We start from the raw sequence: 25,025 nt of genomic DNA, 5'->3' as shown, positions 1-25,025 counted from the left end.
GTGTTTGCTTGCTTTAACCCTTCCTTCAGCAAGAAAAGAGGATGAAGTTAGTTGGCACCCATGACAGCTTGAAATCAATTCTTTATTCCCACTTGGATTAAAAACTATACAACTGGAAAAGTTTCAGTAGAAAAATTATATACACATGTGATGCATGTAGGTGAAATGTCTGACACATTTCAGACCTAAAAAGGTTTATACTTAAAGGGGTTGTCTTGCGAAAGCAAGTGGGGTTATACACTTCTGTATGGCCATATTAATGCACTTTGTAATGTACATCGTGCATTAAATATGAGCCATACAGAAGTTATTCACTTACCTGCTCCGTTGCTAGCGTCCACGTCTCCATGGCTCTGTCTAATTTCGCTGGCTTCTTGCTTTTTTAGACGCGCTTGCGCTGTGCGGTCTTCTGCCTGGTGAATGGGGCCGCTCGTGCCGGAGAGCTGGTCACCGCGTCGCCATCGTAGCTCCGCCCCATCACGTGTGCCGATTCCAGCCAATCAGGAGGCTGGAATCGGCAATGAAACGCACAGAGCCCATGGTGCACCATGGGAGAAGACCCGCGGTGCACCATGGGAGAAAACCGCAGTGCATCCCTGGGAAAGGACCATCTTAGGGAGAAGATTTTTTAAACTCCTTATTTCGTCGGATCGGTGAGTAGCAAGCGGTTTAAAAACCGCTTTAATTTGCTATTTTATGCCAGGGCGGTGACAGGGGGAATGGGGTAAGGTAAAATTTTGATGCTTGCCGCGAGACAACCCCTTTAAGGCTCCCCCTGGCTGAGATCTTGCTGTCCATGAGAAAGAAGCCATAGGTGCATCATTCTAGATGAGTTTGATGTAATTACTACTTTCCTGCAGTTTAACCCTTCGTTGTTTCAGCAAAGAAATGATGTTGCATATATAACATCATTTCTTGTTTACAACCATGTACTTGTGTTGTGAACGCACCTGGTATATTCAATATATTGGATTTCACTTATTTGAATACTATTGAATTATAATGCTAAAACAGTAATGAGACAATTGTATACTCGGCAAGTCTTATAAGTACATTTTATGTCTCAAGTCATAAAAAGGTGGTTTATTTCTGTACTTCTAGATGCTGTCTCCTTTCTTGTAGTAGTGTCATAGTTATATACACATATATTCCACTCAAATGGAGATACTCTTCTTCTATGTCACGTTAGTCTATGTTAAGGAGGGGTGAAGAAAAAAAAACTATTGTGTCAGAGAAATCCTACCCATATCTTGTCCCTCCCCTTATATCATTTGGCTCAACCTTTGTGGTCTTGCTCACTGTTTGGGCACATCTCTCCCGTCCAATGGAACACATGAACCATATACAGACACACAATGACATGTATACAGACCCTTCACACACACAAACGCACACAAAAAAAACCCAAACCCGCAATATTAATGATCAAATAACAAGATCAATTTGAACAAAAAATATATCCAATCTGTTTTGAATTACAAATTTTGCTAATCTTGCCTCTAGAAAAAAATTAATACAAAGCAAACAAAATGTTATATGTTCCCAAAAATAGGATAAATGAAGACTAGAGTTCATCCTGCAAAAAACAAGACCTCATAGAGCTCCATCGATTGAAAAGCAAGTCTTTTTTAAAAAAAACAAAACTTTCTTGTGTACAATGATAGCAAAACATAATAAAACTATATAAACTTGGTATCACTGGAATCATGTTGATAAAGAAGAACAGAGATATCACATCATTTATGTGGCACACTGAACGCTGTAAAAATGAAATCTAAAAAAACTAATAGCAGAATTTATTTTTTTTCCCCCAACTCCCCTAAAAAAAAAAGATAAAAGTTATACAGTATGTTACATATACCCAAAATGATGGCAAAAATGCAACTTATCGGGGGCGGAGCCTGGACGCTGAGCGAGATGGCCGACTGAGAGCCGCGCTCCTGCAGACAGTCACCCACGGAGCCTCACAGCAACGGCAAACAGCTGCAAACATGGGCAAATCTACAAAAGAAAGAAGCACAGACCTGCAGGGCACCCCCCGACCGGCTAAAACGCAAGTAGATGTGCAGCGCTTCTTTAAAGAACGTCCGTCCCGTTCCCCGCGGCCCCCGTCCAAAATGGCGCCGGCACGTGAGCTCATCCCTGCATCTAATCGGACGGAGGAAGAGGAGCTGCCCTCGGATGGAGAGGAGGGTGAGTCTGTCTCCAGAGGGTTTATGAAGAGTCTGCTTTCCCAAGCCCTGCGTCCCATCAGCTCTGACCTAGCTGAGATTAAGGACGAGCTAAGACAGCTGGGTCACAGGGTGGAGGACTTAGAGACCTCTTCTGCTGCTATTGTGTCACACTCCCTGCAGCTAGAGCAGGCAGTTAAGGATCAACATTCACACCTTAACAGAGTGCTCTTACTCCAAGAAGATCTGGAGAATAGAAATAGGCACAGCAATCTGCGCCTAAAGGGGATCCCGGAGTCCTATGCCAGCGAAAGTTTAGCGAAAGTCGCCAAAGAAATTTTCGCCAGTTTGTTGGGGGAAGAAAGGGCATCCTGCATTAACATCGAGAGAATCCATAGAGCTCTCAGACCCCCACCTGGCATTACGGAGTTCCCCAGGGACGTAATCTGTAAACTGCTTGCATTCCCTGACACGACTGCAGTACTGAGGGCAGCCAGACTGCATGGAGAACTGAAATATTCGGACTCTCTGATTCGGATTTTCCAGGACTTGGCACCCTCTACCCTTGCTAAGCGCCGAGCTCTACGCCCACTGCTAGAGATCCTTAAGGCCAGGGAGCTACGCTACGCTTGGTTATTTCCGTTTGGTATCAGCATCTCTTTTCAAGGCAAACGTGTTAACATTCGCACCCAGGAGGAAATGCAAAAATTGTGGGAACTCCTAGATATGGAGCCTATTGTCCTCCCAAACTGGCAGTCGATCCCGGATCCGCTCCAGTTTCAGCTGCTTGAGGATCCAGGGGACTGGTTGGTTGCGAGTAATTCTAAATCCCCCAAGGGAAGAAAGAAGAAGATGCGCCAGGACCCGTGAATTTAGAGATCGTGTACGTGCGATTCATCTGCCATTGCCGGCCGGAGCCAGAGAGCACCCCCCGGAGGCGGCCCTTGTTCCACCTACAGTGTCTGCCAATTGAAGGGGGTTCGCTCCTGTGCTGCGGTTGTTCTTGGGCCTCCCGCCCTGTTGTTGTCGTTCTTTCCTCTCTTTTCCTAGATCTCTGCTGTTCCAGCCAGTGTGTTCGGGCCTGAGGGTGGAGGACTGTTTACAGAAGGACGCTGAGGGTATACACCTACTATTACCCCCCCCCCCCCGGCCCTCGACTCGAGACTGGTGACTGTTATCTTTAAGTCTTTGCCCTGTTCATTAAGTGTATTACTGTGGTTATTGATATTATTGCCACTATGGTAATTTTAGCATTACTGCTATCTTTGCCACTTTTGCTAAAATCGCCATGGTTACAGCATATTCATGTCTGTTGCAAGTTGTTTTTTCAAGATGCTCTTGCCGTTGCATAATACTTTTTCTTGTTTCGCGGGTGTTAACCCGCCCGCTCCTCCTACGAAGGAACCGATGGGTTCCTGTTCTGCACTGTCCAGGCAGTAACTGATATTCGGTTCTCCCGCTGGGGTCAGTGACTCCCCGGGACTTCGGAATACCGTCCTCAGATTGCAAGCACATTCTGATTTACTATAGCTCATAGTCTACAAGTTGGACTGACGGACTGAGATTCCCCGCGCAGGGGGTCTGGTCTTTCCCTCCAACAGCAAGACTTGTGCGTGTCCTTCCCTACCCCCTCTCCCTCCCCCACCTTCCTTCCCACTCCCATACGAACCGAGCTATCCCCATACTTTTGACTAGTGTGGTGACCCCACGAAGGAGCTCCGCCTGGGACTCCTCCGCCCAAAACATTCGTGCAACCTTGTTCTCTAAATCACTGCTTTTTCCTCCCTTAGCGCAGGAGCCCTACCATGGCCGGACTACGTCTCACCTCCTTCAAAGTCAGGGGCCTCAACTCCCCACAAAAACGCCATGACCTGGAACTTTTTCTGAAAAGGTACGATACTAAAATTCTCTTCCTCCAAGAGACCCACTTTAAAGGAACCAAATCCTTCCCCCTTCCGAGGAAGTGCTTCCCTAGTGCATACCACAGCACTCACCCCTCGTCGGCCTCGAAGGGAGTCTCCATATTCCTACACAAATCGGTTAACTTTGTGGAGGAGGCTCAGTTCCGGGACGAAGAGGGCAGAGTCCTCTACCTGAGAGGCACACTAAACAACACAAAGATGACCCTAGCGAACATCTATGCCCCCAACACGGAGCAGATACCCTGGCTATTAAAGCAGCTAGAAAATTTGAGAAACTTTAGCGCAGGACAGGTCATTTAATATTACCTTCAACCCCGCACTAGACTCGTCCTCGGGCAGGTCCCTGATCTCGCAGGGCAAACTGAGAAAGCTAGGCAAACGGCTCCAAGAGCTCGGTTTGGTGGACTCATGGCGCTCTCTAAACCCCACCACGAGGGATTTCTCATATCTATCCTCGGTACATTCAACCTACCAGAGGTTGGATTATATCCTGGTCTCCTCCGCCCTCCTCGCGACGCTGATCAAGGCCGACATAGACACCATGACGATATCGGATCATGCCCCCGTGCATGTGACGATTCGTCCGCCTCAACCCCAAGCTAGAGAATGGAGATGGTCCCTTAACACCTCTCTTCTTGACCATATAGAGGATAGGGAATACCTGACCAAGCAGCTCGAGGAGTACTTCCACCTTAATTCAACAGAGGAGTCTAGTTCCCCGATGGTATGGGAGGCCCATAAGGCCTACATGCGGGGACTGCTGATTGACCTCGGTTCCCGGGTCAAAAAGCGCACGCAGAAAGCCATCGATGACAAACTTTCACAAATTGCAAAACTAGAATTCTCTGCGAAACTATCCCAAACAAAACAAAACGTGTCTAAACTAGCAGAGGTGAGAGCCGACCTGAAACTACTGTTAAACTCCAAATTTAACAAGAAACAGCTGTATTTCAGACACAAGATATATGCCCAAGGTAACAGGGGCAGTAGACTTATGACTGCGCTGATTAAAAAAGCCCGCGCTAAGACCCAGATTGGGGCTATCAAGTCCCCCGCGGGAGTAACTATGACCTCCTCTATAGATATTGCAGAAGAATTTCGGAAGTACTACTCGGCTTTATACAATATAAAAAAAGAGGGTGACGCTCCCCCTCCGGGTAAAACGGTTGACCTGATAGACGGGTTTCTAAGACAGATCCAAATGCCCAGACTTGACTCAGCGAAGACTTCTTCGCTCACCGACCAGGTAACATCCACTGAAGTAGAAGATCTGATAATGTCTAGCCCCCCGAATAAAAGCCCCGGCCCCGATGGTCTCCCGCTCAAATACTATAAAACTTTCCTTCGGGTGGTTGGTCCGAGGCTGACGGCTCTGTTCAATGACCTGATGGGAGGGACATCCCTGCCGAGACAAGCCTTGGAGGCCCATATTGTCTTGTTACAGAAAGACAATAAAAACCCAGAAGTGTGCGGGAACTATCGCCCCATATCATTGATTAATCAAGATATGAAGCTCTGGGCGAAATTGTTGGCAAACAGACTTGCTCCCTATGTACCCTCCCTGATAGATAGGGAACAGGCAGGCTTCGTCAAGGGAAGGGAGGGGAGAGACAATTGCCTCAGGCTTCTCCATACGGCCAGATATGCTCAATACCACAAGATCCCGCTCGCCTTAGTAGGTACCGACGCCGAAAAGGCCTTTGATAGAGTGGATTGGCTATATATGGAAAGGGTGCTGCACCATTTTAACCTCCCAGGGCAATTCATCCGAGCTATCTTCTCGCTTTATGCGTGCCCCCATGCAAGACTGAGGGTAAATGAGATTCTCTCTCCTCCCTTCCTCATAAAAAATGGAACTCGGCAGGGGTGCCCCCTCTCCCCCTCCCTCTTTATTCTGACATTAGAGCCTCTATTGTTGAGGATAAGACAGGACCCTGGGGTTGAGGGCCTAACTATTGATGGGCGACAACTCTCGGTGGCGGCCTTCGCGGACGATGCGGCATTTGTAGTTACCGAGCCTCAGAAGAGTTTGCCCAGGCTACTGGAAATCCTGGATGAATTCGGAGGATTTTCAAACTTTAAGATCAACTTAGCAAAATCGACCGCATTAAACATTTCTATTCCATCAACGCAATTTGACCAAATTAGAGCTAACTCACCTTTATCCTGGGCCCCCGCCGGTCTGGAATATCTAGGTATCAGGTTAACTAAAAAAGCGGAAGACTTATACAGAGCGAATTTCGACCCTCTTATCGTTAAGGTCAAACAGCTTCTCAAATCTTACGACATACCGTGTGTGTCATGGTTTGGGAGGAAAAACATCATCAAAACCTACATCCTCCCCATTGTACTGTATAAGATCAGGATGCTCCCTATCCATCTCCCCTCCAGCTTCTTTAAAGAAATACGTTTGGCCTTCTCGGGTTTTGTGTGGAGGCGGAGGAGACCGAGACTGGCGCATAGCCTTATGATAAGGAGCCGCAGAGAGGGCGGCATTGACCTCCCCAACCTTAGCGACTACTACAGAGCATCCCAACTCCGCTACTGGTGGGACCTCACGCAGATGGGGGGGGGGAGATAAGCTCCTTACGAGCTTAGTGGAGGGGTATAACAAATCCCCACTCGAGGACGACCTATGGTTCCCAGTCAGCGCACGCTACCAGTCCAGGTCCTACAACCCACTTCTCAGGGGCCCCTGCGAGGTCTGGGACAGGCTCAGAGAGGAACTGGCTCCGGCCCCCTCACCTATACTCCCGCTGTCCTCTGTCCCGAAAATACTGAACCCCCGCATGAGTCAGGACAAAGCCCCTGTGTGGGAAAAATTTAGACCCCTCTATATAGCAAATCTACAGGCCGTCGCTCACCTTGACCCGAATAGCATCCTCCAGGAGCTGAGACCAGGGGAGAATTTCTCATTCCTGGAGAAGGCTCAAGTGACAGGTACAATTAGAATATTCCTTAATAAGCACAAGTCCACTAGACCTTCTACTTCCTTTGAAAAGGCCTGGCTGGAAAATAAATCATCTCGAAAAAGCATCTCCTACCTCCGGAAGATTTTTATCTCCCCAGGCCAGCCCTACAAGCCAGCCTTCCTCTCCTCATGGGAGAAGGAACTGGGTATACACATTAATGAAGAAGAGTCTAGATCAATTCTAAACACCTCATTTGGTCTGTCCCCTTGCATCATGGCCCAGGAGGCACATTATAAATTGCTTACAAGGTGGTACCGGACCCCCCAGTGGTTATTCGATCACAAACTCTCCATCCTGAAAACTTGCTGGAGATGCAAGTCTGAGGAAGGGACATACCTGCACATATGGTGGTCATGCCCGCTCTTGACCTCCTTCTGGAGAGGCGTAGATACAATCATCAGGAAGATTTCCCCAAAGACAACTATTTCCCCGGACCTAGTCCTGTTATGGAGACCACAGAAGCATTTTCACCCTATTAGAAACAAACTGATAGCCCTGCTCCTGGACACAGCTAAATCCTTAATCCCCCGTCTCTGGCTGCAAAGCACCCCCCCCCCTACGTTGGGTCAATGGAGAGAGAGAATTGATAACTTATATTCATTGGAGGAATTACACAGCTGGTCAAACAACACCTACGATAAGTTTATCGTAACCTGGGCACCATGGCGTGAGGTTCGGCTCCTGGCGTTGTGGGACTAACGTGACAAGGTACACCTGATCTCTACTCAGTTTCCGGCTAGTGGTTCACCACTTCCTAAGGTTCTTCCCCCACCCTATCCCCCCCCCCTCTTCCCCCCCCCCCTCTGTTTAACACAAGTGGTGCTCTGTGTGGGTAATGGGGCCATATGCAGGTCGGGGATGTTAGTAGGAGGAGGCGAGTGACTGTGGCTCGGTCCTACGCCCACCTCCTTGACATTGAAATACAGCTATCCATCACGCCTATCGCACAGAGAGAGAAGAGGCAGAGATAGCAGATAATGGCGTGCTACTCCTCCTTCCCCTGCATGTGCCCTCCCCGCGCAGAGCTACTCGACATGTTGATTAGCTGTTATTATGTGTGCCGAGTTAATTATTCCTATCTCCCATGAGATTGCAGACAATTGTGTTTGTATGCATCCGTGTTTATTGAAAAACCAATAAAATCTGATTTGAAAAAAAAAAAATGCAACTTATCTTGCAATAAACAATCCCTCACATGGCTATGTTGACAGAAAAGTTAAAAAGTTATGGCTCCTGGAATGCCAGGATGAAAAAAAACTGAAGAATAAGTTAGTTGGTAATTAAGTTGCAAACAGCCTTCATCACTAAGGAGGTAAGCAGACTGATGAACATATTGTTCCTATGTCATGTTACTCTTCCATGCCACATTAAAATGTTCTTTTTCTTCTAAATATAGGTGCTAATTATTCATTCTATTCTCTCTTTAAAAGAAAAAGTATATGTGTGTTTATGAGCTATCCCACACAGGAACTTCAGTTTGGGCTATTCTGATTGACCATCCAGGTTTCTGTTTTAGGGTAATGGATACAACCCCCAGCTCCATCTCCGTATGGCTGTAGATATTGGATCAAACTTGTTTTTACTTTTCTCACATTATTTTTATTCTTCTCCATGAAGATACACATTTTATCTATGTTTTGTACAATTGACTCATATACCAGTGACAGCCTTTGTTTCTTGAAGTTGTTTTCATGATTTATTACTGCTCAGGTTGAGATAAGACTTTTCCTCTCAATCTTCTGCTGTTCTGGTTAGCTTCCTAATGAAAACATTCAGGAATAAAAATACTGTCTGATGAACAGGTTTTATTTCAGTTTATGCTAGAAATGTTTTTTTTATGGGCTCAGTAGGTAACAAGTACTGCAGATCGCTGGCACTTCTTGACCAATGCCATAGTTCACCCAAGAAGATGCAGATATCTGCAGTCTTAAATAAGACCCATCAGCTCTCCTGACAGGTCTATTGTACTAAAAAATTGTATTCCCCATGATATAACCATCCATTTCCATTTTTTTGTTCTTCTTCATAGACATGTATGACTAAATTGACAACTGAGCACTAACAGTTCGGTTACAGCCCATAGGTTTAGCTTATAGAGCAAAAGTAGATAGTACAGATTCCCTTTAAATATATCGTCCAATTCCACTTATTAGTATGCTTTTGGAGTGTGGGTACAAAACCAGAAGAAACCTACACAAAGTCCATACAGGTGTAAAACCCAGTTCAATTCAATCCCAGGACCCCAGCACTGCAAGACAACAGTACTAACTACTAAACTACCATGCTGCCAATAGTTTATTCTTATTTGGTGCCTAATGTTGGATATTTAGCTTACTTTTCAGTAATATAGAAATGATCAAAGCATTCAGAAGAAAATGAAATACATCAAAAGGATTTGCATGACATTTGACAGACATGCATTAACAATCAAAAGGTTCTCCTTCTACAGTATCCTCTGGATATCCTTAGGGTGGGCTCACACAGCCGTAACTGTAAAACGCTGCAAGGGTCATCCAGCATTTTACAGCTATGGAGCTGGTGGTGATCCGGTGGATTGCCGCGCATGGCAATGAAATTGTACTGTGCATGACAGCGTATTTCACACACACTGTCATGCGAAATTCACATGTAATTGCATAGGGCCACATAGATACATGTTCCCATAGAGAACAATAGGCTCCATCTCGTGCATATACGCACGAAAATAGAATTTACTGCGTCCTTTTTTTCGCTCGCGTATTATACAATTCCAACTTGCTAATGTGATCGGAACTGTGTAAGGCAATGTAATTGATTGATGAAAAAATTGTTTCCAGCATTCGAGAGTAAAGTAAAGCTTCCAATTTATTGCATCATGTTACAAAACCGCAGCCTGTTTGCACAAGTTGCTGACGTGTCTCGGCAGAACGTCTGCCCTAGTCATAGCATACTGAACAAATGTACCTCATATCTATAAATAAGCACAGGAAATGACATCATGTATGCAAATGACCCCCCATGTAATATGTGGTAATCATACACCTATGTGAGCTCAACCTTACGAAGTACAGACTAACCAGTTGGGTTACATGGGTGTTCCATAAAGGCGCATAACCAGAGTGGTCCCACAGTCATTTAACTACAGTAGCTACAATGTTTTCTAAATGTACCAGCACCTGGAACTAAACAAGTGTATGATGGGTAAACTGGCTGTTATTAGTCTATGGTCTTGAGTCTCAGGGGGCCCAGGAAACTTTCATTCTGCAAATGAGCACTTGAAATCTTGAAAGTTTCTTTTAACGCATGTGTGAAATATGCAATATATAAGACTTTAAAATCGCCATCAGCTATTTTTTTACATGCTAAGCATAAAAACAGTATTTCACAGAATTGACTAAAGAAAAACCCTTATTTGTACTTATTTTAATAAACTCAATGCAGCCATTCACCGGTATATCAAAATACTTATGTCACAACACTGCAGATTGTTATACGGTATACAATATCAAACTCAGTGGGAACAGCTGGTTAACATATATTAAGATATGATTTCCTAACACTTATGGCTCAATCTAAAAATGTTGTTCTTTGCATTGAGGGAAGAAAATACTCTAAACCTTTTAAATATAATTTATTTCAGCTTTCATTCACTTACTACTGGAAAAAAAAAAACAGGCCATACAGCAATTTCATTTCTTTAGAATTTTTGCATTAAATATAAAGTAGTGCATTCATATGCATAATTTAGATAGCACAGTTGGCTTTTTTGCAAACACTTTTCAAATATTCCTTTTTGAAATTATAAAGCACAAAATAAACAAATGGCGCCGTGAAAAGCTAATTTGGATGTGCGCTTTCTCTGCACATTGAATATACTGGGAACTCACAGGTTGCTAGGTTGCAAAATTTCAATATAATGATGAATATATACTGTAATTTACATATTAAAAAGCAAGCCATCAAGCACAAGGTGTGAGGTGAAAATTACCATATAAATACGTAAGGAAAAAAGGTTTATTAAATAAAATAATCTATGCTTTTCTCCGAGATATAATAGGCCTCAACATACGTTTCACTCTGGATTTGTGCCTACAATTTAGTTCTGCCCAATTTAACTATGAACAGTGTGTGCTGTACACACATCTTCTATTATGGAGCCGTAATTGCCACATGCAAATTAATGCTGAAATGTTACAATACTGATGCATATTTTACCTATGTTGTCTTACATGAGGCAAATTAAAATTATTCCACAACAACGCATTGACAAGATGATTTTAAAATGATTCACTCATCTATAGTCCCACTCTCCAAAAGTATAGTGATAAGTTGGGGTGTGGTCTGAAGTACATGGAGTAAGCTGCACATTCACTAGCTCCATTGCCCTGAGCTAAAAATCATCTCTCTGTGGCATCCTTTGTGGGTCCATGGTGAAGGAACTGGATCACTTATCAGGGATGTAACTGAAGGCTCAGGGGCCCAGGTGCAAAAGTTCAGCTCGCGGGCTCCCACCCCAGTATTCATACTTAAATCGTGCTGCATACACATGCAAAACGAATTTACATACATGAACTAGCCCCTTGTGAAGAGAAAGAAAGAAAGAAAGAAAGAGAGAGAGAGAGAGAGAGAGAGAGAGAAAGATACCCCGGGGCCCGGACCACTTCTGTGGGTGAGGCAAGCAGTAGGTAGGGCACACAGATGCCGTACAGCAGGATGACATTATCATCTTGCTCTGCTTTGGCTTCCTCTCTGGCTGGTCGCACTGCCGGCTGCATGATTGGTGTGTCGTGTCAGACAGTGCAACCAGCCGTTAATGCACTGAATGTGCATTTGTATATGGCAGAGAGCAGCCTCTGGGCCTCCTTAGAGCAAGGGCCCGGTCGCCATTGCAACCCCTGATGGTACACCTGTGCTAGTGCTCCTGCATCAAGGGAAAAGAAGCTGGAGTTGTAGCTTCACAAGTGTCCTCACCTACTTCATCACCGCATCCTGTCAGGAAAGCTCTGGTAATTTACCCTCTCTCTCTTGTGCCCCTTTACCGGAACTCTTAATGCAGATAGGAGAACCTGCTAGACTTGTAAGTGATGCAGCTAACTCTAAAAAGGTGACTGCACATGTATCCGATTCAGCAGAACTTGCTTCTGTATGATCACTCTCTGTCCTCCTCTCTTAAAGCCCTGTCTGAGGTTTCTCTTAAAGCTATGTTGCTAAAGATGAGAGGATCACTCCAGAAAGTCATTAATTCTACTTTTAAAAACATGCAAGCACAGTTTACAGCACTGTGAGACCATACTTCTTACATTGAATCTTAAACAGCAGAAATCTCAACAGCTCACAATAAGTTAGTGGATATAAATAATGCTCTAGAGCAGGAGGTAGGAGCACTGAAATGGAAAGTGGCAGATTTGGAAGATCAGTCTCGCTCCAACAATGTGCGATTCCACAGCATACCTGAAAAAGTTAAAGCAGAGCAGCTTGCAGAATATCTTGCAGATGTGTTTGTTGCAGTCCTTCCAGATACAACTCAAATGCATCTACTAATACAGAATCTCTCAATGCATTAACTCTAAGAGAGTGTATCGCGGTTTACATTTCCACCATTTTAAAGATAAAATGATGCTATTGGCTAAGAATATATAAAACCTTCCAGACAGATTTAAAGACGTTTCCATGTTTATTGATCTATCTGTTGCCACTCTGGCAATATGTCAAAACTTTTCTACTGGCATGAAAATTCTGCATGCCAAAAATATCCCCTATAAATGGGAGTTTCCTGTGAAATTAGTGGTAACAAGAAAGGGAAAAAAAACTAGCCTGCTAAACTGAAAGAGCTTCTCCATGACTGAGGGCTCACTGCTGTTCCAAATTCACTTAGAATAAAGCAAGCTATGAGACTGAAAGAAGAATAGGTGACAAAATCAACCCTTAAAAGATGTAAATTATATCCATTTGTGGCCATACATCTTCTCCGATTTGTGTGGATTGAAGGGCATGCATAACTATTTCTTACTTTATAACATCATTTATTGTAGTTAAATTTTAGTTGTATTGATATTTCTTTTGAGCATCCTATCTTATATCACATAGATGCATTACTTACCATATGCATTGTATCCTAGGAGTGGCATACCTGCATATTTTGGTTAGTTTGGTTCCTAACTTCTAAACCGTCCTTTGCATCATCATTAAAGGATTGTTGCATACTCAAACATATTTTTATGTTGTTTGATGTTAATTCATGTTACTATCAGTTTTAAAATTGTGCTTGCAATGTACTAGGATTCTAAAGATGATTCTATACCCACATATTGTTAGCTAGTCACAAGGTGTTTCACTGCATTTATATAAACTCTAAAAATGGTCTTCCATATCATATTGCTTAATATAAAAGGACTTAACAGTCCTTTTAAAAAATCTTTACTTTGAAAAGAGGCTAAAAGCTTGAATGCAGATGTCTTGTGCATATGAGAATCGGATCTTAAGCAGGCAGACATTTTCTGGTTAAGACACAAACATTTCCTACATATTCTTGCTGCTCCAGTAATTAACAAAGGAGGAGTAGTCATTGTGGTAATATAAATTATATTATAGGAGTCATTCATGCCCCAAACGTAAAAACAAACTAAATTTAATTGTGATTTTTTTTCAAGAAAATCAACCATTATAAAGATGGGTCTGTCCTCATTGTAGGGAATTTTAACAGAGTTATGTGGCTATCTCTAGACTCATCTGTTTCTAGTTTGACAGCGATGTATATCAAGGTTGTAACACCTTGCTGAAAAAGATTACACCATTTTTTACACACGCACAAAACATGCACTCAGATAGGTTCTTCTCTGATAATCTGTTATTTAAACATGTAGTAACTTCTAAAACTTATTATAATTACTTGATGTGATCACGTGCTAATCTCTAATTAGTTCTAAAGCATACAATAACCCCCCCCCCTACAATTCCTTGGAAACTGAATTATTTTTTTACATTTCTCTAAATAGTTGACGAAAACATCCTCATTACTCCCTGATTTTTTTCTGATCAACTGCATGCCTGAAATGCAGTCATCCACTATATGGTGTGCTCATAAAGCTTATATCAGGGGACACTTTATTAGCTTAGCAGCTAAAAATATAGTTGTCAAGGGGTCAAGATTGTTTCTGCACCATAGGTCGCTTCCCTGTATGCTCCTGACATGTTCATGGTTGACACTTAATTATAATATACTTTTTGGGAGTTTTTTGAGTGAGTGGTTTACTGCCAAGATTTGCAATACTTTTCCATCATTTGTATTTCTCTGCACTTGCACTTTGTCAACAGATTGTATATAGCCTTTACCTGCTCTATTTATGAATAAATTCTCATTTCCCTGGGTATAAGACTCACTTACCTATTTAGGGATTAAACTATCCTTTCCATCCCGAACATTATTTGTGAATAATTATATTCCATTACTCCAATATATTGAGCATGTTCTAACCAAGTCTCGTAAATATGAAGCATCACGGGTTGGCAGAATAGCAACCATCAAAATGCTAATAATTTCAAAAATCCTATGTATGTTTCGGAATCTCCAGTGACTTACCTCCATAAACTCCAAAAATTTTAATATACATGTTTGGAAACAGCAACACCCCCACGTGGCAGTCCACACTTTACATCTTCCCATGTTTACACAAGTTTCTTATTACTACTATGTGACCATATTTGATCAAGCCAGACAGTGGAAAGCCAAAACCATCACAAAGCGTTCGGTGAATATGGAAAAATCATTTCCAAACACTATACTTGTCAATGTTTTATTATGGACAATAACTCTGGCAGATTCTGTACTTAAATCTCCTTATATTACTATTGAAACTGGGATCACAGCATGGAAACACATAATTTCCAAATCTGTTAATCCCTGCAGACTGCTTGAATTACCTTTTAGAAGGTGATATCTCAGCTAGTAACTGGATCACTGCAGGGTTGATTTCAACCTTTATATATATGTGAAGGTAATCATCACCTAATGTCCTTCTATGGCATTTCTACTAAATTTTAAACTTCAAACAAAGATTTTTATAAGTTCCTCACAATATTGTATTTTAGTACTCAGACTCCTAATTTGGGTTCTCTTACCAAAACTATGTTTGAATTAGTGTTCTCTAATTTAAATACAGTTGCTGATGTCATCTCAAGACTTTACATGGTTATTTTGGATAGATCTTTGGGGACAAGGCCACCTTGTTTACTTCAGTGGGAAAGAGATCTTGTGATCTCTATAGGCATAGAAGACTGGTATAAAATATTTGCATGAGCAAGTTCGCTTTCACAATGTATATCCCATTTCGAGTTGACAAGGAAGCTTCTCTATTGTTAGTATCTCACTCCTATACACTTTGCTGCTATTTATCCTACAAGTTCAGATAAATGCTGGGGATGATGTAGGGCCAAAAGAACCTTGAAACACATTTTTTGGGATTGCCCAAGTATTAACTGTGTGAAAGTAACCCAGAATGATGTTATATTACATCATTCTTTCTATAATTAAAAATGTTTGGTACCATGCATGCAGAAAACTGAACAACGTATTGTTTTGTGTAAACAGGCAGCCGTTCACCTATGAACGACTTCCTGCTTACTGTAAATGGAGACGACCCGCTCATCTCCATTCACCAGCAATGCTTGTTCCTGTGTACAAGCACAGGAACGATTATTGCTGGGACGACCTGACGGCATCCGTTGCCTGACAGGTCGTCCTATATAAAAGAACATATAGTTTGTCTCATCTGTGAGAAGATGTTCCAAGAAGGAGAACTAAACATAATGGTATAAATGTAAAGAACAACGGTTATCTGTGTAATAACAAAATGCTTGAAGGGGTTCTGTCATTTACAAAAAAAATCAATACTTCCCTATTCCACCCCAGGCAGTCTACTTATCGCACCTTCTCCTGTTTACTGCAGTCTCCTGGGTCACCTCACCGCCAGCCGTCTGATTCTTCCTCTTCCGGTTGACGAAGCGTCCATTGCCTTCAGTCTTCTTCCTGCAGGGCAATGTATGCTATATAACTAGTGACGTAGCGTTCACTGCCTAGTAGTATGCACCAGATGCGGGCTAATGCGGAGACTGCGCATGCGCACAGTCTTGTTGTGAGAGTTCCTATACTAACACCGTGAGACAGTGTGCATGCCCAGTCCCTGGAATAGCCCAGCATAGCATCTGCTGCTTCCTAGACAGTGAATGCTACGTCACTAGTGATGTAGCCTACATTGACCTGCAGGAAGAAGAAAGCCGCTGCATAACAGAAGGAGAGGATCCTGCCGGCTTGCGGTGAGGTGACCCGGGGGACTGCAGGAGCCAGGAGAAGATCAGTGAGTAAAAGTTGCGTTAAGTAGACAGCCTGGGGAGGAATAGGTAAGTATAGAATTATTATTTTTTTTAAATGATAAAACTCCTTTAACAGTCAGGAAAACATCTTAAATTAAAGTATGGAATCAATTTGCATAATAATACTACTAATGATAATAATATAATAATAATTTTATAAGTAACCCCAAAGGAGTTTGCTCTCTTTTGCTACAGACTGCAAGAACAGTAACTGAGAGGTTATTCAGTCATTTTTCATGCATTCCCTTTCTATACACGACATGCACTCATGCAATGATGTAAATATAATAGTTTTTATCATTGGTGAACTGTATGAATGTTTTACATCTCTGAGGCCTCATTTGCTCCAAATCATTGCCCATTAGTCTAATTCTCAATGCTCTGAGTTATAAACACTTTAAATGCAGTAATCCTATGGGACACATTTTGCTTAAGAGAAGGAGAAATCATTTTAACTAATGCAGTTCCCATTAGATTTATACTCTGCAGCAGATACACCCTATTTACATTTCTCAGAACTTACAAGTTATGTAAAGGAATCTCATTAAGACTTTAAGACGTTAACAAGATATTCTTTCACAGCAAAACTTCAAATTACTACTACCTAATTAAATGGGGTTTTTGGCAGTGATCCGAATGGCAGTATTATAATAAAACTATGTCCTACAATTATGTTTTTTCTACTAATACAATATTTTAAAGGAGAGAATAACCAAATTAATGAACTTCTCCCCGTACCAGACAACGGACATAAGGCATCACGTTTTATATATAATGGAGGTCAGATACAGGTGTAGAGCAAAAAAGACACATCTTGTTCAAAGTGTTGTACCTACTTTTTAGCTAGCATATTGTATTTTGCATGTATGAAGGATTAAAAAATGTTACCAAAATTATTTGCCAACACAAATATGTAAGAATTTGACTCCTACCTAGCATTTTGCCTCCTGAAAACGTATGTGGCTCTTCCTACAAAGGGTTTGCCTTGGCATTTTGCACTGTAACCCCGATGTATGCAGTATGTTCTTGGTCTAAAGTGGCTATACCATCTTAAGTGAAGTTTTTACATATTCTATTAAAGACTAGACAGTATGCTGCAAACTAATGTTTTTCGTAAACAGACCTCATTTAACTCAATAATACCTATTTCACAATCAGAGCTGTCGCAGTTGGCCAATTCCGCAGGATGAGGCGGATCTGTTCCTCAGAAGCAAAGTTTGAACAGCAGTCAAATGATCAACACTGGCCAATAGTGAAGTTTGACTCAATATTGTCCATTGCACATTCGAATTGACCACTGATGACAGAAAGTCGTAACCTTATAATTTACTCGTTAGGAGCCATTATGTACCCTGATTGAGAAATGCATTTACTTCTAATCCACCTCGTTGGGGATGCTTTCCATGTGGTAACTGAATTGCTTTCATTTTAGCTCTCTCGAAGTGGCAGGAAATTTCAGTTTTTACAATATATCTCATGTAGTACCATGAAGGTCATTAACTATCCTATATGCCTGTGCTCAAAAATGTATATTGGCCTCACATCTCGTGAGTTGTGGAATCCACGCACAAGAGCATGTGAAGGATATTCTCGCAGCATGATAATGTGATGATCCCTCGTTATTAAAAACTATGCCAAATTTTAGAATGTCTCATGATTGCAATCCCAAGACCTTTTTTGGCCATGGTATTGAGGCAGTGCATTGTGGCGTCTGGGGGAGAGATGTCATAAAGATAGTTGCTCAGAAGGAATGCAGGTGAATTGTCAGGCTTGAAACCATGATCTCTGTGTCATTGAATGTAATGGCCAGCATTTCCCCTTTTCCATAGTTCCCCATGTTCCCCTTCCCATGCTTTTTTGGGGGGTCTCTCTTTATTGTTACGTATATGACAAGTGGACCAGAGATTCTTCTTAGTATTGTACTCATATTACACATACTTGAAAGGACCTCTATGCACATGATCTTATAGAGGAAATGGACTGGTGATAATTATAGGCAGTATTGATTATTGTTATTTTGAGATATATAAATATATACTTATTTTTCTCTTTTTCTCTAACATCTTTGCAATGATGATCATTTGTGCGATCATTGTGTGGACTCAATATTCTCTCAGCTCCTGTGCGTGACTCAGTTGGTCTGTGGCGTCTCCAACCACTGATTGCCAAATATTGTATTTTCACTCGTGAATTCCCATGCATCTGTCATTTTGTCGTTAGCACCATTTTCCTGTCACTTGATCATTGAGAGAGGTATAACAGGAGGGGTATAACAGGAGGTGTAGAAGCGTTTTTGTCACCCCTTGAGAAAGGAAACAAAACGTACATCAGGGTGTCTCCTGGCTCCATTGGTGGGTACTTTCCAAGTATGTGGTTTTGACTCGACTTGCACTTAGCTCACTTTACCCATGTGTAGAATTATTTTTCACTTATGTAAGTGTTTCACTAGTCAATGGCCTTGAGACCCATATATTTCCCCTCCCAGCCTAACCGCATAAACAAAATTATTCCAGTTAGAAGTTCCTTACTTACACAGATTTTTTCTAACAAGCTATCTGTGTCTTCAGGGTACAGCTCAGAACTGCACAACTCCTTGTCTCTTTGGTTTGTCCCTCCCAGACCTCTTTAGCTGTATCTAGAAGAACCTGGGTTCTTCCTCCATACAGTAATTAAAAGGGTTACACATGGACGACCGTAGCAAACAACAGGTATGGTAATAGGAAATCCCAGTCTTTTCCATCCCTGTCGACCACCTTTTATAGCATTTGTTTTAACATCATACTGACACAGGATATACATTTACGTCCTGTGCACTTGGGGTTTGCATTGAGCGGGTGAGGAGACGATCTCACGCCATACAATGTGAGTGTGGCTGTTTCTCACAGCGGTATAAATTTGGCATCGGTGTAATCGTGTGACCCATAAAAAACGTTAGCAGCTAATTTTTGCTGCAATGCGTTTGCATAAAAGTAAGACCCTCATCCCCCCACCCCACAAGATGGTGGAATTTAATTTTTTTTCCATTTCACCCCACTTGGAAATTTTTGTAGGTTTTTCAGTACATTATATGGTACATTAAATAGAACCATTGAAAAAAAACAACTCGTTCCGCAAAAGCAAGCCCTCCGAGATTTGCGTTGATGGAAAAATAAAAGGGTTATGATTTTTTGAATGCAGGAAGGAAAAACCGAAAACAAAAATAAAAAAAAAGGGCCACATCTTTAAGAGGTCAAAGTTTTATCAAATCTTTTTACCAGGTCATCCATCGGAGGATGGTAAATGGACGTGTAGAATGCTCTATTGTTAATAACCAACAGAGTTCCTTCATCACTCTCAACATGAAAGGATTGAGAGTATCTTATTAGGAATACCCACCTGACTAAACATCTGGACTAATTCTTTGCAATCACTTTGGAAAAAGTATTACGCAAACAAATATCCTCAGGGTAGCTTGTAGCATAATCTACTATCACCAACATATCTTGATGCTCCCAGGAGGACTTTACCAATGGGCCAACTATATTCATACTTATGCATTCAAAAGGTATAGGGAACTATGATGTGAGGTTGTGAGTCTGAAATTTGACACTCCGAGTATGACTCACGATTTTTCTTGACATCCCCATGTACGCCAACCAAAATAATCTCTGGGTCATTCCATGTCAACTGGACCAGGGATCCCCACTCGCCAATCACCAATTTTGCAGACAATTTACATGGATGTACATATATGTTTAAAACAAGGTTCTGTAAAGTTTTATCTCCGGATATCATATACCTGGAGCACCACAGCCCTGTGCGTGGCGATCCCACCAACCACACTGCGTCAACAGCAAAGATTTTGCAAAGTATAACATGTGGCCATTGCAGAACTATGGTAGCTGTGATGCTGAAATTTAACATAATAGCTCAACTTGTGCCTGTGAGCACGAAAAATTTACTATTAGCACTTATACAACAATATGTGACTCGCAATTTAACCTCAAAGTGGCTTCAAAATTACATTGCGTAATGCGCAAGCCAAATTTTGACACTGTACAACTCAAAGAAGTGCTTTGCCTCGGCTGTATGTGTTGAAGTGACATGTCAAATTCTTGGATAAAGGCTGCGAGTCACAGCCAAAACATTGTCAAGCTTATGTGCATGTGTGCATTGAATAAAGATGAGTGTGAGTATCATGCTATTGGAACCCTGTGTACGGCAATTCTCTGAAGTATCTACCTGTGTTTATATGGGTCATGAATCCAGACCCTTGTTTCTGAGCCTGCATTTCTTCACCAGCCTCCCTCTGCATAAAGGAGGTACGTTCATGTGCTGCTGTCCTTAATATATACAGGTTTCTCGTTTCAAAGATATATGTACATCCATGTAAATTTTCAACAAATGTGGAGATTGGTTGAGTGGGGACGATTTTTAAAACTAGTCCAGTTGACTCTGTAATCTTCTCTATAAGGTTGGACCCCTAAATAGTCATTTAAAATATGACCATGACCAGATCCAGAACAGTTCTCCAATAGGACCTAGGACAATTAACTGTTTAACTGTATCATCCTCTTTTTTATCCACCTGGTACAGTAAATCATTTTTCAACTTATATATGGGGAAAGTCAGATTAACATTAGATTCTACAGGTGCACCATTAATTTCTCATACATTTTCCCTCGCACTTTGAAGGGTAGGGTCACACAGGATATCATCCTTTCTACCCTCCAGGTTCGGTAAATACAGAGGCTCCGGCCCCCTAGGATTTACCCCCCACCCCGCATGGGGTCATAACTTTTTCTGAACATGACAGATAGAGGAAAAGCATCTATTTCTTCTTCTGACACGTCTCTCTCCCATATCAAGGAAGATATTTCAGATGGTTCTGGGTTTACCTGGGATGTCACAGTATCCTTATGCTTAGTTTCTTCATTGCTCTCCCATAAGTCCCAAACATATGGAAATTCTCTTCCCAGCATAATATCATACATCAGAACAGGTATCACTTCTACTTTAGGGTGTACAGGACCCTGGGAAGACTGAATGCCGACAATAGCAGTAAGATATTAGAGAGCATCACCATGTACACATGTCATGGTATATAGATCCAGTGCTCTTTACATATCCTCAACCAGGCTCCCTTTCACCAGAGTAACCACACTCCTGGAATCCATTACCACAACCACTTTTTTAGTGTTAACCAACAGTTCACATAAATGCCTCTCGGAAGCATTGGCGTAAGCCACTGTACAGTCCACCTATGCAAACATAGTCATAAGTTTCTGGATAAAGTCCCATTGCATAGGTTCTAACGTGATAGGACAGTTGGCTGCCATATGGCTGAAATCCTGACAGAGGTATCAATTTACCAGACTCTTATTTGGCATAACCATGTCCGTGAGGTCTTACTGATCCTCCAACCTCATCCTTATCACTTAAAGACTTATCAACCTTCCAAAAACCCCTGTACCCCAGCACAGTCTTACCATGGATTTCCTGGGGTTTTGTCTTATGTGGCCAAGAGGAAAAACCCCTGTACCCCAGCACAGTCTTACCACGGATTTCCAGGGGTTTTGTCTTATGTGGCCAAGAGCATTCCTTCCTAGTGCAATGCATCCCAACTTTTACAGGAGGAAATTCTATTGTAAAATCCCTAAAATAAGCCCTAGCTGCATAAAAAGAAAAAAAAGTCACCTAACAGCCATTGTTCACTCCGCCGTGTCTACTCTATAAGTCCCTGGCACTTGAGTTTTCTCTCAGTGCTTCCCCATCAAGGGTTCAATTTCCCCGCCTTCAGGAAGTGCTGGCTGTGATTGGTTCTCGAGCACCGTGGCTCAGCCAATTAGAGCCAGCGCTTGATGAACCAATCACAGCCATTGCATTGAAAGGCTGTGATTGGTTCAGCGAGCACTGGCTCTGATTGGCTGAGCCGCGGCGCTCGTGAACCAATCACAGCCAGCAGTTCCTAGAGGCGGGGAATTTGAACCTCCAATCCAGGAAGTGATGACAGAAGACTTCAAGCAAGTCTGCCAGAGCTTCAGAGAAGACACACTGGGAGCTGACAGCACCTGGAAGGTGATGTATTCTTTTTTTTTAATGCAGCTAGGGATTATTTTCAGGGTAGGGCTTATATTTCAAGCCCCCACCCCCCCTTAAAATCCTTGCAGGTGGTACTACAAAGTCGTGCAACTTTGTAGCGACACAAAATCGCGATATTGTCGTGAGGAAAATGCAGCAGCAGTATCGCTGTGATTTTCTCACTGTGTTATTACGTTGCCAGTGTGAAAGAAGCCTAACATGTACCCACTGGAGCTACTAATTAATTAGCTAGCTCTGGAGCTTGTTCCGTGTTGCATCGCAGAATGAAAGGACTCTGGGAAACATATACCTTGATATATATCTCAAGACTGTGAGACAATATGCATACGTATAGCAGCATATACAATATGTTTCACTTATTTAATGATTGTGACGTTTTTGCTATCTCATCAAAACTATCTTATAATGAAAATAGAATAAAACTAAAGGTTTAGCAGCTTAGTCCATGTGAGATCAGAAATAACATTAAATCAAATGATACCATTAGACATTAAAGAGAATTTGTCACATTTCCACAGCACCATAAACTAAGTTATAGTGCTGTTAGGAGATGTGAAAGGGAGCTGGGCAATGTATTTTTTATACTCACATGCTCTTGTGATTCTGTGGTGTTTACCTCTGAAGTCGACATGCGGCATGAAAATCTGACTCTCTTCATACAAGTCTATGAGAGAGTGCACCCATGGGACTTTGAAAAAAGAGTCAGATTTTTATGCTGTATGCCGACTTCAGAGGGGAACAGAGCTGGATCATGGGAGTTGGTAAGTATACAAAAAATACATCACCTGGTTGCTTGTCACATTCCCTGACAGCACCATAACTTAATCTCTGGTGCTGTGGGTATGTGACAGGTTCCCTTTAAAAGAGGTTGCACAAAACTGAACGTTTTCCAGAAATAGTGCTACTCTTCTTCATGGGCCATGTCTGCTATTACATCTCAGACCCATACATTTTAAAGTGGTTGTACCAGAATTAACTTTTAGCATCTACCCATAGCATAGGTGGTAAAAATCTGATCTTTGGGAGTCTCACCATTGAGACCTGCTCTGACCCTGAGAGCAAAGAACCCTTTTACTCCTCTTTTCTTCACTGCGAGGATGCTTCTCCAACCTACAGTGACATCAGATTGAATGAAGCAATGGCCGAGCATCCATGGCCACAGCTTAATTCATTTCAGTGGGGTTGATGGAAATAGCCGAGGACTTGTTTTGCCAAAGTCCCATTGAAAATGAATGAAGCGGCAATGCCCATTGCTCCATTCAACCTCTTGCTCACTGTGCAGTAAGCGCACAATGAGAAGGACAAGGGAAACATGACCCCAATTCTTGGAATATGTGGGGTCCAGTGAGGAGACTCCCAATGATCAGATTTTTACCGTGTATCCTATAGGTAGGTAATAAAAAGCATTTCTGGTACAACCACTTTAATGAGGATGAATTGCAATTCCACACTCAGGGCATGAAGAGAAATACTTCTGGGGGAAAAAAACAAATCTTAATCCCGCACAAATCAATGATAGCTTTATTTAATTATGTAACCTTTACGTATTTCATAAAATTCTGTACCTCAATGTGAACTGATCCAGTGTTGAGTTATTCGCCACTGTCACATATACATGTAAAACTTCACCTTGTCTCGCAGGCTTTGATGGCAACCAGAGAGCAACATTACTGTCCAACCTGAGTTCAGTAAGCTGGGAATTTTCTGGATTTCGATATAAGGTTATTGTTGCAATCCTCTGTAACTGAGAAACGGAGTCTTCCCCTTGGTCTCTGCCAGGACGGATTGCATTTCCCTTTCTAGCTTCCTCTGCTGTACACTCATTTTTCTCTTCCTCAGAATGGATGCTATAGTAAAGTTCCACAGGAATGCCCTCCGACTGCTCTTGATTTCTCTTACGACCTGTTACTATAGGAGGTGAAGTGAACCAAGTAGGCTGAAATTCTAGTTCCGCCACACACAGGCCCAATATCCCATGTAATCTGCAACTCCCTTTTGCTTCTCTGGTTTCCCGAAAGGCAAACAATCTTAGGCAAGGAAGCCTTTCTGTAGCACTATAGTCATCCCAGTCTCTACCTGTTACATAGAATAAAATTTGCACTTTGGGTTTGTTGGGATATACCTTTTCATTGATTACATATGTTTTGAGTTTCCAGGTAAAACTAAACTTATTAGATGCAAAAAGAGGAGGTGACAGCAGAAGGTCTTCTGGGATTTCTCTTTCTGCTGAAAAAGGTCCATAACTGGCATTCAAGACCGGAGTTCTACGAGATTTGTGAACAAAGAAGGATTCAACTCGTGATTGCAAACTAGAATTTCTCATAAAATCTTGGTTGTTTTCCTTCAACAGGAAGGCAGTTTCTGCAGAGGAAATTCGATAATTTACAGGTAGATATGTTGATGGTGCTGAAAACCTTTGGAAGTTTTCTTGAGCCCCTCTAGACTGCGCCACTGCCAATAAAATAGAAACAGAAAAACAAGATAATAATGTCAGAAGATGTGAGAAGACAAGGCAATAAAAAGTACCTTCA

General features: G+C 42.1%; 1 protein-coding gene across 1 annotated transcript in view; it reads right to left on the bottom strand.

Annotated features, from left to right (window-relative positions):
• The window catches only part of TMEM132C (transmembrane protein 132C), a 530,618-nt gene that overhangs the window by 375,158 nt on the left and 130,435 nt on the right, over positions 1-25,025 (bottom strand). The window contains exon 2 of the mRNA XM_066603398.1: positions 24,060-24,945. Within this exon, the coding sequence (XP_066459495.1) occupies positions 24,060-24,945 (886 nt within the window). The remainder of the gene's footprint in view (positions 1-24,059; positions 24,946-25,025) is intronic.

Source organism: Eleutherodactylus coqui, chromosome 5, assembly GCF_035609145.1.
Source record: "Eleutherodactylus coqui strain aEleCoq1 chromosome 5, aEleCoq1.hap1, whole genome shotgun sequence".
Taxonomy (NCBI): Eukaryota; Metazoa; Chordata; class Amphibia; order Anura; family Eleutherodactylidae; genus Eleutherodactylus; species Eleutherodactylus coqui.
This window is presented reverse-complemented; position numbering and strand designations above follow the sequence as displayed.